This window comes from Pristiophorus japonicus, chromosome 2, assembly GCF_044704955.1.
Source record: "Pristiophorus japonicus isolate sPriJap1 chromosome 2, sPriJap1.hap1, whole genome shotgun sequence".
NCBI lineage: Eukaryota > Metazoa > Chordata > Chondrichthyes > Pristiophoridae > Pristiophorus > Pristiophorus japonicus.
Genome location: NC_091978.1, coordinates 45,912,948 through 45,926,686, shown reverse-complemented (window position 1 = coordinate 45,926,686; position 13,739 = coordinate 45,912,948). Strand labels below are relative to the sequence as shown.

The window sequence follows — 13,739 nt, the reverse complement described above, 5'->3', positions numbered from 1 at the left end:
ATGTGATATGAACTCATTTGCATAATACCAACAAAAGCAGTCCATGTTATGAAGAAACTTTTATAAGATGGAAGACTTGATGGCCATATTAGCCCCAGTGTTTTAGAATTAAACAATTCCTTATATTGTTTGGATTTGCAAGATTACATTGAAATATTGTGATTAGTTAGAGCTATTGTGAACAATAGCATTCCTGTTACAGCTATGGGCATCATGAGGTATAAAAGAATGCTGCAAACGTGTGACAGTCCTGTAAGTCCTTCCAGAGACCAGTTGAAAGGTCTTTTAAACAAACTTGAATTTGACAACCTAGTTCAAAAAAAAGTAATTATATTCTGTTTTGTTTATCTGATGTTCAATGAAAACTGTCTGTTTGGGATTTAAGAACATGAGAAATAAGAGCAGGAGTAGGCCATTTGGCCCCTTGAGCCTGCTCTGTCATTCAATAAGATCATGGCTGATCTGATCATGGACTCAGCTCCATTTCCCTGCCCGCTCCCCATAACCCTTTAGTCCTTTATCGCTCAAAAATCCATCTATCTCCACTTTAAATATATTCAATGACCTAGCTCTCTGGGCCAGAGAATTCCATAGATTTACAACCCTCTGAGAAGAAATTTCTCATCATCCCAGTTTTAAATGGGTGGCCCCTTATTCTGAGACAATGTCCCTTAGTTTTAGCTTCCCGAGTGGAAATATCCTCTCTGCATCCACCTTGTCGAGCCCCCTCATTATCTTATGTTTCAATAAGATCACCTCTCATTCATCTGAACTCCAATGAATATAGGCTCAACCTATCTTTATAAGTCAACCCCCACATCTCTGGAATCAACCAAGTGAACCTTCTCTAAACATCCTCCAATGAAAGTATATCCTTCCTTAAATGCGGAGATCAAAGCTGTACACAGTACTCCAGGTGTGGCCTTGCTAATACCCTGTACAGTTGTAGCAGGACTTCTCTGCTTTATACTCCATCCCTCTTGCAATAAAGGCCAGCATTCCATTTACCTTCCATTTACCTTTAATTACTTGCTGTACCTGCATGCTTACTTTTTTGTTTCATGTTCAAGGAGCCTCTGTACTGCAGCATTTTGTAATCTCTCCCCCTTTGGGAAAATAATAGAGCAAATTATTTTTTAATCAAAGTGGATAACCTCACATGATACTCGATCTGTCAAATTTTTGTCCACTCACTTAGCCTGTCTATATCCCTTTGCAGAATCTTTGCACCCCCCTCACAACTGCTTTCCCACCTATCTTTGTATCCTCAACAAATTTGGCTACATTACACTCGGTCCCTTCACCCAAGTCATTAATATAGATTGTAAATAGTCCTGCATGGATGAGAACCTGCTTACTCCCTCTGTGATCTGACTCTTGATCCCCTAAAGACTATGAGGAATGGACAATAAATACTGCTTTGCCAGCATTGCCCATACCCAAGAACAAATAAAAGAAATGAAAGAAGTGTTTACAGGCCTGGGGAGATGACCTTGAGAGGAAATAAATGAAAATATGCTGTGTTTGCATGAGAACGTGCCAGGAAAACATCAGCTAGAGATGCTGGTGATGGAGAGCAGTACAGGTAACTTGGAGTCAACTGTCCCTTTGGAAAGAGGGGAGGTCGCAGTCTGCTTGGTTGTGGTATTCAAGGGAGTCGAGGGTTATGGGGAGTGGGCAGGGAAGTGGAGTTGAGGCCAAGATCCGATCAGCCATGATCTTATTGAATGGCAGAGCAGACTCGAGGGGCCAAATGACCTACTCCTGCTCCTATTGTGTATTGTTTGGTGGAAAGGACATATCTGACAAATGTTAAAGGCGAGTACAAATGGGTTGTGTTGGGAGGAGGTGAGGCCAACGGCCTGGGAAATGGGGTGGTTCTTGTCATGACTGGCAGAAGAACTTTGAATGATAAAAAAATATATTTCAGAAGCTCTAGTGTGGAAGTTGCAGCCATCAGAGCAAATGTAAGAGACTGAAAAACAGAGCTCTTTCCAGAGTGGGACGTTTATTTAAAAAAAAAAAGCATAATCCAGGTGACGGGAGTTTTTATTGTATGCTCCAGGGATGTTTGCAACCTGGCACGGCAGCATCCCCACTTACCCTGCGGGTATTGAGTCAACCACATTATGTGGGACTGGAGTCCAATCTGGTGGGTTCCCTTCCCTGAAGGACATTAATGAACCAGTTGGGATTTTACATTAATTCATCAGATTTCATGGTTGTCTTGTTTTGTTCCTGGTGTCAGGCCTCACATTACTACACTTTATTGAATTCAGTTTCATCACTTGCCATGGATTTAAACTCAAAATCACAGGGTTGTCAGTCCAGTGCCATAGCCACTAAGCTACCATACCCGCTTCTAGACTTTTATGTGATGGATTAAATATCTATACAGACTATTTTAAAAGTAATTGATTTGTAGTACTATTAAACTACCAAGATATGTTTTTTTTAAAGCTAGTTTTGTTGCTTTTATGATGAAATGACTTGTAAGGAAGCTTTTGTGAGATCATAGTGATATTTTCACTGGACGATGCAGCATCAGATGAAACAATATTTTTAGTTTAAATTTAATGTTGTATTGTTGAACATCCAGATCAAGTTATGTAAGATTGCTAAATGTATCAATCTGTATAAGCTAGCAGTTAATATATTAGCATATACTTGATTTATTATTAGAACACATATAATCCAGTTGCTCGGCAGATTTAAGCATTGTAGATGCAGGAAAAAAATGTCTGAAACTGCGATAGAAGAATTTTAACTCCATATTAGAAAGAGGACCCAAAATGTTGCAGAGCTCCTGAAAAAATATAATTATTTGCTACATTTTGTAATGCTTTGAGGGATTTGGATAAAAGTTGAAATGTTTGTTTAACTTTATTTCTTTTTGAGGCAAGAGAATGTCATTTCCCCCAGCCCCTGCCCCCACCACCCACTATTAATGCAAAACAAGTAGCCCAGTCAAACTAAAAATGCACGTGTAGCATATTAAATGACGAGTTGGTTCTCATTGTTGATGAAGTAGGCAGGATCTTCTGGTAACCCAGGTCTTCAAGTGATCATGCTCCAAGGTCACCTGGGTATACACTAGGGCTTGGAACTGTAGCAAGCAATGATGATCCTTCACGTCCCGAACCTGTAAATAATAGTTTTCATCAGGAAGCTGTCTAAATATTTTGTGATCTATCTGGTTCAGTAACCTAAACTTACTACTGTACTTTTACTTGCTAGGTAACTTTATAGCCTAATGCTTTAATCATTTAATGAATTAGTTTACTGTTTGTTTGAAACTGCATTTTTCTGCTGGCCCTACACATTGTCTAGTTAAGTTGAAGCAAGATAAATATCTATGCCATACTTATTGATCATTTGCTATTTCCTGTTATAGGTGGTTTTGGTGAAATTGTCTGTCTAAACTGTACTGCACTAAGGTTGACAAGCCACAGGTAAGGAAACCATTTACTGACCGACTACAATATAGTACTTGACTAGAATGGAAACCAGCAGAATGAATTCACTAATTCATGTCCAGTGTATATTTTACAAGTTAACCGTTGTTGATTTCCCCAACACTCTTAGTATAGCTACTAATAGAGATGCTCTTTTAACAGAAATATTTGTTGGGCATGGGCCAATTCTCTGTAATTGAATGGTATTCACTTAGTGATGTAGTAAAGGAATTGTTTGCTGGACTGGGATAATAAATGTTGTAAATAAAGTGATTCAATTTGGCTGACACTGAAAACAAATGTCTTCCATTTCAAATATCTGTCCAATTTGACCGCAACCTTTCCGCACTATTTGCCTCTTGGACAGTCTGTTCCAAGCATTCACCAGTCACCATCCTCTGGAAAATAGTTACATTTAAACGGTGTACACCTTCTTTCTAAGCTCGGGCCTCTGCCCTTTGGTTCCAGGTTTTGTGGCAATCTTGAATGTACTGTATGCTGCTCTTGAATTACAGTTGCTTAATTTGAATTATCTGACAATTTGATTATTTTTAGGACTAAGTTCTCACTTGGTGTGTTATTTGCATTGCTTAATTGGGACAATTCAACTTTTTTTAAATACAAAAAAAACGACTTCCAATTATCAAGAGTAGGCTGTGTGGGGTTCATTTTATTCCTTTTAAGGATGGTGACAACGTGTGAGGATTGATTTTGGCAGAATTATTGGGCATGTTGACAGGACAGATGATAAATTGATGACCAGAGACTGAGAAAGTACTGAGTTGGTAGCTAGGTGTTGACGTTCCTTGTGCGATCTGATTCCGGCCTCAAACCCCAAACTAGACTCTTCCCCACCAACCCCGCCACCACCCGCCCCCCCTCCCCCCATCCAATTCATCCTGAAGATGTATTGTACTGAAAAATGTGAATTGCAATTCTTCGTAATTGTTTTGATAAATGGTTAATGTATTCTGAATAGTAGGAACAAGTTGTTTTTATACAGTATCCCTGTACCACTAAATTCCTTTGTTTGGTCTTCTAATTTAAAAAATTCTGGTTAATCTATGAAAAGAGCCAATATTTGATGACATGCTGTTGTTACCTCATAATGCAATAAATTCAATATTCATACTATTGGCTATTCTGTTATGTTGTTACCTCATAGTGCAATAAATTCAATATTCATACTATTGGCTATTCTGTTATGTTAGTATACCAGTTGTTTATATTTAGTATATTAAATATAAGGAAACCAATCCCCTTTTTGAAGGCACAGACTACTGATTGACTGCAGTTCTACAAGTGCTGAGCCCACAGTGACCTCGCTGTAGTTTTGGTGAGATATTTGACAATGGGAGACATTGCAACTGAGACCGATCCTGCTCATGCTCTATCCACACTCATGAATTTTCCAGCATTGATCACTGGATAGTTATCAAATCCTAGACAATTTTCCAAACACTGGCTTGGAGATACTGAGATTCCTCTTCTCCATTCCATCCCCTCCCTGGCAAAGATCAGCTAACTTGATGCGGACTGGAGATTAAACTGGTCATTTGGAAAATGCTGGAATCCATTATTAAGGAAGTAGTAGCACGACATTTAGAAAATCATAATCCAATAAAGCAGAGTCAGCATGGTTTTATGAAAGAGAAATAGTGTTCGACAAATTTATTTAAATTTGGGGATGTAACGAGCAGGGTGGATAAAGGGGCACCAGTAGATGGAGTGTATTTGGATTTACAAAAGGCATTCGATAAGGTGCCACATAAAAGGCTACTACACAAGAGCTCATGGTGTTGGGGGTAATTAGCATGGATAGAGGATTGGCTAACAGAGTTGGGATAAATGGGTTATTTTCAGGTTGGCAAACTAACTATAGTGTATGCCACAGGGATTAGTGCTGGGGCCTCAACTATTTACAATCTTTATTAATGACTTGGATGAAGGGAAAGAGTGTATTGTAGCCAAATTTGCTGACGATACAAAGATAGGTAGGAAAGCAAGTTGTGAGCTTTTTAAGGCCCTGACCTGCAAGGAACATCTGCGGCAGGTCGGGGCCTTAAAAGGAGCATACCACTCCAGGGAGCAGTGCGAGTTGGTGCAGGAGGGCGATTGGACGTCACCAGAATCCAGGTTGCTGATTTGGAGCGTGGGCAGGTACAGCAGGAGCAGCAAGAGATTGCAGAGCGATGTGATCGGGGCCCAGAAGAGGCCAGGGGCAGCACGAGCCAGCCTACACTGCGATTATGTGCGCGCACTAGGTCCGTGCAGCAGCGCTGGTCTCCAGTCGTCTTGGTTAATACTTGCCATTGGGCCAAGCCCGTGTGGTGGTTGGTGTGCAACGGCCACCACACGTTTTTTTTTTTTTTAAATCCACGCACAGGCATCTTCTACCCTTCAAGTAGTTCCGGACCTGGAATATTAGGTCCTTCATTGAAACACCTGTGAACTCATCCCTTTTTGGCATGGAAGCAAGTCATCCTCGATACGAGGGACTGCCTAAGAAGAAAATAGATAGCTAGGTTAAGTGAGTGGGCAAAAATTTGTCAGGTGGAGTATAATGTGGGGAAACTGAGGTTATCCACTTTGGTAGGAAGAATAGAAAAGCAAAATATTATTTAAATTCCCTTGTGGAAGAATCTAGAACTAGGGGGCATAGTTTTAGAATAAGGGGTCGCCCATTTCAGGTGATGATGAGAAATTTCTTCTGAGGGTTGTGAATCTTTGGAATTCTCTGCCCCAGAGAGCTGTGAAAGCTGAGTCATTGAATATATTCAAGGCTGAGATGGACAGATTTTTGAACTATAGGGGAGTTGAGGGTTATAGGGAACAGGCAGGAAGGTGGAGTTGAGGTCAAGATCAGCCATGATCTTATTGAATGGTGGAACAGGCTCGAGATGCCACATGGCCAACTCCTGCTCCTATTATGTTCTAATGTAAACTGGGATGTTCCTGGTCGCTGATATGCTGTCTGTACCTGTGAGTACTTTGAGCGATGGACTACCTCACATCCACTTCAAATCTCCAGAAGATATCCAAATGTCTTAAATCAGGCTAGAAAATCCTTGTTTTACAATATTCTCAATCTATCTACCTCCCTCTGAATGGCAGTTAGACATAATCAGAGACACACTTGGCTGTTTGCAAGAAAATTGCTTGCATATAATCTTCCTGTTCTAAAGTTCATCCTTTGACTTACCATAAGTAGTGCCACAGAGAATTTGCTAGTGATGTATAATTTTTATTACAAGTCCCCCCAACAATTGAAAATACCTTAATTGATGCAGGAGACAGAATGTCTGCACCCTTGATTCAGTTTACCAATCTTTTTTTTTAATTTAAAAAAAAAAGTGAAAGAAAACCAAGATTCTAACCTGTAGTCTGATGAGCAATTAAACGAATGTCAGTGTTGATAGCAGTTGCACTTTAGCCTTAAAAGGATATAGTTTCAATTTAGCAGCAGAAGAATACATTGTGCAGTACATGATATCAATGGTCTTGAACTTGTAAAACATGACGTCGCATCTGGCTTACTGCGAGCAATCCAAAAGATTTATGTACACATACATGTATATTCATCTTTATATAACTGGCTCTGGAAGAAGGTAAAGACTATATTATCCAGTTTCCATGGGTCTTCAACTGTGTTTTCATTTGGGACTGTGGAGTAATATGGATTGATGACCTTAAATTAATTCCATAGCTGCATTTTTTTTGTAATTTGTAATGCCACTGGATTTACTGAAGAAAGGTTTGTTGTAGAAATAGATGTTACAAATAAATGTTAAGCTGTGTGTGGGTTCAGACTTGCACTATTTTTAGCATGTATGTAATTTTGGGAAATGTTACTAACTTCAATTCTTTCCAAAGTCCTGATTTATTTAGAATAATTACATTCATAGTCAAGTACTGAAGTAATTTGCTACTGAACTAAGTTCCCAAAATGACTTCGATGACTAGACAACATTCTTGGTTTGATGGAGACTATGTGCCTCCTCACAGAATATCTGGAGAAACAACAACCTTATGCACCTCTTGGTTGGTTATGGTGGTACAGGTTGAACCTCCCTTATTCGGAACCGCCCCTCGTCCAGCACCATTCCTGGCCACCGGGTGCCGCGTGCGCAGAACTCCGACATGAACAAATTAAAGTCCTACCTCTCTGCCGACTCCCCCAATCGCTGGTGCACTCCCAGCCCCAAGCTAGCCAGCCCTTATATCCTTTGCTCAGTACGTGTACCATCCAATTTAATGTGACCACCCCTCGTCCGGAAAAATCCCTTATATGGAACAAGCCAGGTCCCGAGGGTTCTGGATAAGGGAGGTTCAACCTGTTTAAGTGAAGGATGATATACGGCACAATTGGAAAGCCAACACACAGGAATATGAAGACAGAGGGCCAATGTCCTTTTTTGAGGGAGATCCTTGCTATTAAATCAAGAATTTGATTGTTTACTGATATTATTTCGAGAACCAAGACATGTTTCGGATCTTGAGTATGAATAAATGACCTTAATAGAGTGTTTCATTAATTAGGAATAGGCCATTCAGCCCCTTGAGCCTGTTCCGCCATTCAATGAGATCATTGTTGATCTGTATCTTAACTCCTTCCACCCTCCTTGACTCCATATTCCTTAATACCTTTAATTAGCAAAAGGCGCTCTATCTCTGAATTAAAATGATTAATTGAGCTAGCAGCTGCTACTTTTTGTGGGAGAGAGTTTCACCCTTTCTGCGAAGAAGTATTTCCTAACTTCTCTCCTGAATGGCCTGGCTCTGGTTTTAAGGTTATGTCTCCTTGTCCGAGACTCTCTGACTGGCAGAAAATATTTCTCTCTACCCTATCAATTCCTTTCAAAATCCAAAAAACCTCAATCAAATCACCCCTTAACCTTCTATATTCCAAGGAATACAAGCTTAGTTTATGTAATCTCTCCTCTTAATCTAACCCTTGGAGCCCTGATAACATTCTGGTGAATCTGCACTGCACTCATTCCAAGGCCAATAATCTTTTTCTATGGTGTGGTGTCCAGAACTGTACACAGTACTCCAGATGCGGGTCAACCATGGCTTTGTATAGCTGTAGCAAAACATTATTCCTTTTGGTATTCTAGCTCTCTAGATATAAAGGCTAACATTCCATTAGCCTTTTTGATTATTTTTTTTGTACCTGACGACTACATTTTAGCAATCTCTGTACGTGGACCCTGAAATCTCTCTGGACTTCGACTGTTCCTAGCTTTTCATCATTTAAAAAAAAAACCTCTAATGTATCAGTTTTTGGTCCAGAATGGATGACACCACACTTCTGTGTTGAAATCCATCCACCACAGTTTTGCCCAGTCACTTAAGCTATCCATGTTTCTGAAATTTTTATGATCCGGTCCACACTGCTTACTATGTCACCAATCATTATATGGCTCTGTATTGTGTTATCAAAATCAAAAATATATAGAATAGTTGAGGCTCCAGCACTGATCCTTTGGGACACCACTAGTCACTTACTTCGAGTACATACCCATTACTCTCTCTCTTCTACCACCAAACCAATCTCCTAGCTAGGTCAATTAATTTGCTTTCAATTCCATGAGCTTTAATTTCAGTTAACAGTCTCTTGTGTAGAACTTTATCGAATGCCTTCTGGAAGTCGATAGAAACATGGAAATCTACAGTGCAGAAAGAGGCCATTTTGGCCCATCGTTTCCGCGTCGGCCGATAAAGAGCCACACGGCCCTTGGTCAGCAACCCTGAAGATTACAAATAAACCTATGACCAATGGCAGAAAGGTAAAGAGCACCCAGTCTGCCCCACACAATTGTGACACCCCTTGCACTGAAACATTCTACATTTCACCCCAACCGGAGCCATGTGATCCCCTGGGAGAGGCAGAAACCAGATTAAAAACCCAGGCCATTTGGGGGGGGGGGGGGGGGAAATCTGGGAAAATTTCTCTCCGACTCATCCAGGAGATCACCCTGACCATATTCAATTCGCTGCAGTACTTACCATTGTATCTGCACCAGCCAACAAGAGGTTATCCAGCCTAATCCCACTTACCAGCTCTAGGTCCGTAACCCTGCAAGTTGCAGCACTTCAAGTGCCCATCCAAGCACCTTTTTTAAATGTGGTGAGGGTTTCTGCATCAACACATTTCCAGGCAGTGAGTTCCAGACCCCCACAACCCTCTGCGTGAAGAATCCTCTCCTCAAATCCCCTCTGAACCTTTCACCAACCACCTTAAAACTATGCCCCTTCGTAATTGACATTCGCATTTGGAAAGCCAGCATGGATTTATGAAAGGGAAATCATGCTTGACAAATCTTCTAGAATTTTTTGAGGATGTAACTAATAAAGTGGACAAGGGAGAACCAGTGGATGTGGTGTATTTGGACTTTCAAAAGGCTTTTGACACGGTCCCATGCAAGAGATTGGTGTGCAAAATTAAAGCATATGGTATTGGGGGTAATGTACTGCCGTGGATAAAGAACTGGTTGGCAGACGGGAAGCAGAGAGTCGGGATAAATGGGTCCTTTTCAGAAAGGCAGACAGTGACAAGTGGGATGCCGCAGGGCTCAGTACTGGGACCTCAGCTATTTACAATATACATTAATGATTTAGATGAAGGACTTGAGTGTAATATCTCCAAGTTTGCAGATGACACTAAGCTGGGTGGCATTGTGAGCTGTGAGGAGGATGCTAAGAGGCTGCAGGGAGACTTGGACAGGTTAGTTGAGTGGGCAAATACATGGTAGTTGCAGTATAATGTGGATAAATGTGAGGTTATCCATTTTGGGGGCAAAAGCCCGAAGGCAGTATATTATCTGAATGGTGGCAGATTAGGAAAAGGGGAGGTGCAACGAGATCTGGGTGTCATGGTACATCAGTCATTGAAAGTTGGCATGCAGGTACAGCAGGAGGTGAAGGTGGCAAATGGCATGTTGGCCTTCATAGCTAGAGGATTTGAGTATAGGGGCAGGGAGGTCTTACTGCAGTGAGGCCTCATTTGGAATATTGTGTTCAGTTTTGGTCTCCTAATCTGAGGAAGGATGTTCTTGCTCTTGAGGGAGTGCAGCGAAGGTTCACCAGACTGATTCCCGGGATGGCAGGACTGACATATGAGGAGAGACTGGATCGACTGGGCCTGTATTCACTGGAGTTTAGAAGGACGAGAGGGGATCTCATAGAAACAAAAACAATTCTGACGGGACTGGACAAGTTAGATGCAGGAAAAATGTTCCCAATGTTGGAAGTCTAGAACCAAGGGACACAGTCTTAGGATAAGGGATGGGCCATTTAGGACTGAGATGAGGAGAAACTTCTTCACAGAGTTGTTAACCTGTGGAATTCCCTACTGCAGAGAGTTGTTGATGCCAGTTCATTGGATATATTCAAGAGGGAGTTAGATATGGCCCTTACGGCTAAAGGGATCAAGGGGTATGGAGAGAAAGCAGGAAAGGAGTACTGAGGTGACCGTTGCACATCAGCCAAAGCAAAGGATCCAGTACTGAGCCTTGCAGAACCCCACTGGAAACATCCTTCCAGTCACAAACATCCATCAACCAATAACCTTTGCTTCCTATCTCTAAGCCAATTTTGGATCCAACTAGCCACTTTGTCCTGGATCCCATGGCATTTAACATTCGTGACTAGTCTACCATGTGGGACCTTATCAAAAGCTTTGCTAAAGTCCATATACACTACATCGTACGCACTACCCTCATCGACCCTCTTGGTTACCTCCTCAAAAAATTCAATCAGGTTAGTCAAACATGATCTTTCCTTATCAAATCCATGCTGACTGTCCCTAATTAATCCTTGCCTTTCCAAATGTAGATTTATCCTGTCTTTCAGGACTTTTTCCAATAATTTTCCCATCACTGAGGTTAGACTGACAGGCCTGTAATTACTCGGCCTATCGTTTTCTCCCTTCTTAAACAAGGGTACTACATTAGCATCTATAAACTACATCTATAAATATTGCCCTGACGACTACTTTATATACTTTCTCAAAAAAATCAGTTAGGTTTGTTAGCCATGACCTACACTTTACAAATCCATTTTAGCGCTCTCTAAACAGATCAAATTTCTCTAAATGCTCAGTCACTTTGTCCTTAATTTCTAGATTAGATTCCAATAACTTCCCCACAACAGATATTAGACTAAAAGGTCTACAGTTTCCTTGTTTCTCTCGCAGTTTCATTTGGCATTTTCCAATCTAAAAGAACAATTCCTGAATTGAGAGGGCTTTGGAAGATTATGGCTAAAGCACGTGCAGTTTCCTTCCTTTGAAGTCCAGGGATTTGTCAGTCTCTAGTGCCAATATTTTGTTCTAATGTTTTCTTGTTTATGTTAACTTTAGTGAGTTCTAATCCCTGATTCATTATTAATTTCCATGGAATGTCTGGTTATGTTATACCTTCCTCTACTGTGAAGACTGACACAAATTAATACAAGAATCACAATCAATTAGTGTAAAGTGCACTGATGCATTTTTTCCTGACATTGCTGTCCTCTGCTCTAGCTCCTGTCTATTCTGCAAAGTTCTGATGCTATTTGTCATCATTTAGGGATTGCAATGGAAACTGTCAGATTATTTTAATGTTGAACAGGTTTTATGGTTTATTTGTAACATTTTCCTTAAATATATTAACCGTTCAGAATAAAATGTGTTCATAATGCCAATCTGAATCTAGATATGGCAGACCTCAGTAATGTCACTAAATTGTACTTTTACATTTCTCCATAAGAATTGAAGTGGTTTGATGCAGCAAATTATTGAAACTCTTTCTGAAAAATAGGTTGAGGAAATTTCACTTTTCTTTACAAATTAAATTGTTCTAAATATTTTTTCTTTCTGTCCTTCCCTTTTCAGAAATGTTTGGTTCAGAAACTGCAGCACAGTGTCCACAAACAACAGTTCTTTGCACATAAGGGACCACTATAGTAACTGGACAAAAGGGCCAAAACGTTTGTACTGTGGGGTGGTGGGTGCTCCTCTGCCATGCACTTCTACCAATATGAGTTTTATTGGAACCCAGTGTGTTTCAGTAAGATGGTGGCATTCTACACATCAACTATATGATGACTCCAAGGTAGAAAAATCTCTCAAGTCTCTAAAGGATAAGAATAAGCGACTGGAGGAAGGAGGTCCTGTGTATAGTCCTATAGAACCTGAAGTGCGTAAGTCCCTGGGTCAGAAGATTGTAGATGAAGTAAAACACTATTATCATGGCTTCAGATTGTTGTGGATTGACACAAAGATAGCAGGCAGAATGATGTGGCGGATTCTGAACGGATATACTCTATCGAGGAGAGAGCACAGACAGGTATGTGTAGTAGACCATTTGTATACATACTTCACTTATTGGTGAACATTTTGAATTGAAGTTCCATGTTTTAGTGCACATTTCAGGTTTATCAGAAATTTCTTAAGTCTTGGTCACCTTCATTGGAATGATTATTAGAGCATGGATTGTTCCTCATTTGTTCAACAACTGCATGCAAGTAAAATATCTCCATTCTACCATGGAGGGAGGAAATACTGCACACTGGTGACCCTGTAATAACTTTTCTTTCCCCTGCCCCTCTCCCCAGTTTTCTGCATGTTCTTGTCAAAATTCTTCTATTTATAGTTTAAGTCTACACAGATTTTGTTGTTTTTACCAATTCCATTTTGAGTAGCATCTTATTGTGACCTTATTGGACTAATACCAACTCTGTTTTGAAATTTGTGTAAAATGCTACATGTCTTTCCCAATGACCAATATTAACATAAGCTATCTTCTGTTGTTGCAAGAGCTTTTAAAATTTGTTACATTCTAAATACTTCTCATTAGGCTTCAAAAACAAGGAACTTGTTGCCTTGGTTTGGTCTGCAGTCTGGTGTCATCCAATGTTTGCCCAGCTCATTGACGGTGCTAAGATAATGTTGTCATTCCATGGCTGTAGTCGGTGATAGGTTGGCACTTGCATTAGCTGAGTGTTTTAAACCAGAGTAGCTTGCCAAAATCAATACATTTGTTGCCATAGAAAAAGTAAGTCATTGGTCTTGGAGCCTTTCTTTCTATTTCTCTTTCCTCTTTCCCCCATCCCCCAATTTCCTCTGAGGGGAAAAAGAAAGACTTGCATTTCTGTGGCTTCTTTTACGACCACCGGACAATCCAAAGCACAGTACAGCCAGTGAAGTACTTTTTGAGGTGTAGTCACTGTTGTGATGTAGACGCTTCCATGATATGTTTTTAGTCAGTGAAGACCTGTACCGGTATATGATCAGCTTTAAGA

The 13,739-nt window shown here is 40.5% G+C and overlaps 1 protein-coding gene and 1 long non-coding RNA gene across 3 annotated transcripts in view; one reads left to right on the top strand and one right to left on the bottom strand.

Annotated features, from left to right (window-relative positions):
- letm1 (leucine zipper-EF-hand containing transmembrane protein 1) overlaps positions 1–13,739 on the top strand; it is a 103,543-nt gene that overhangs the window by 2,020 nt on the left and 87,784 nt on the right. For both annotated transcript variants that reach the window (XM_070866923.1, XM_070866922.1), the window contains exons 2-3: positions 3,395–3,452; positions 12,331–12,784. In XM_070866923.1, coding sequence (XP_070723024.1) covers positions 3,395–3,452; positions 12,331–12,784 — 512 coding nt within the window. The remainder of the gene's footprint in view (positions 1–3,394; positions 3,453–12,330; positions 12,785–13,739) is intronic.
- LOC139237535 (uncharacterized) overlaps positions 3,128–13,739 on the bottom strand; it is a 154,569-nt gene continuing 143,957 nt past the window's right edge. Inside the window, exon 3 of the long non-coding RNA XR_011588513.1 lies at positions 3,128–3,142. This is a non-coding gene — a long non-coding RNA (uncharacterized lncRNA). The remainder of the gene's footprint in view (positions 3,143–13,739) is intronic.